Source organism: Varanus komodoensis, unplaced genomic scaffold (genome assembly GCF_004798865.1).
Source record: "Varanus komodoensis strain SLA01 unplaced genomic scaffold, ASM479886v1 scaffold20_1, whole genome shotgun sequence".
Taxonomy (NCBI): domain Eukaryota; kingdom Metazoa; phylum Chordata; class Lepidosauria; order Squamata; family Varanidae; genus Varanus; species Varanus komodoensis.
Window position 1 is genome coordinate 14,464,180 of NW_025335587.1, and position 569 is coordinate 14,464,748.

The following is a 569-nucleotide window of genomic DNA, read 5'->3' on the forward strand; positions in this document are numbered from 1 at the left end:
GGCACCAATCTGGAGCTGGGAAACAGGTTCTCTCCACTTGGGGAGAACCTGTTTCCCAGCTCCAGATTGGTGCCAGGAGAAGGAGGAGGCCGTGCTGGCCTCCTCCTCCTGTGGGTGACATGCCTCCATGTTTCCACAGCTGCTCCTCCCGTGGCCTCTCCCTCAACCCTCTGTCCAGAGGGGGGCTGCTCCAGGGGGGCCTGGAGAGCTCTCTCGGCCCTCAGGCACCTCACCTCCTCCTCTAGCAGGGTCACCATCTTGCACCGACGGCAAATGTACCCCTGCCTCTCCTGGGGGAGAAGGGCGAACATGTCGCAGCTCTCGCAGCGGACAGCAACACCCATGACTCCCACCAAGGCCATCTCCTGGCCTGCCATTGAGATCCCTTCTGAGACCCTACCTTGATCCCCTGCCTTGTTTGTCCTGCAGTTCCTCTCACTCTCCCAGTTCTCCCAGACAAAAACCCACTCGTGCGCACACACAAGGATAAAATAAACTTAAATTTATAAAATAAACTTAAACTTAAATTGGAGGAAAAACAAAGCAAAGCACAGCACAGCACCAAAAAA

At 55.5% G+C, this 569-nt stretch overlaps 1 protein-coding gene across 2 annotated transcripts in view; it reads right to left on the bottom strand.

Moving 5' to 3' along the window:
* CALN1 (calneuron 1) overlaps nucleotides 1–569 on the bottom strand; it is a 98,995-nt gene that overhangs the window by 5,311 nt on the left and 93,115 nt on the right. Inside the window, exon 5 of one of the 2 annotated variants that reach the window (XM_044430308.1) lies at nucleotides 234–236. The exons of the other annotated variant lie outside the window; for it this stretch is intronic. Within the exon in view, the coding sequence (XP_044286243.1) occupies nucleotides 234–236 (3 nt within the window). The remainder of the gene's footprint in view (nucleotides 1–233; nucleotides 237–569) is intronic. 2 annotated transcript variants of the gene reach the window in all.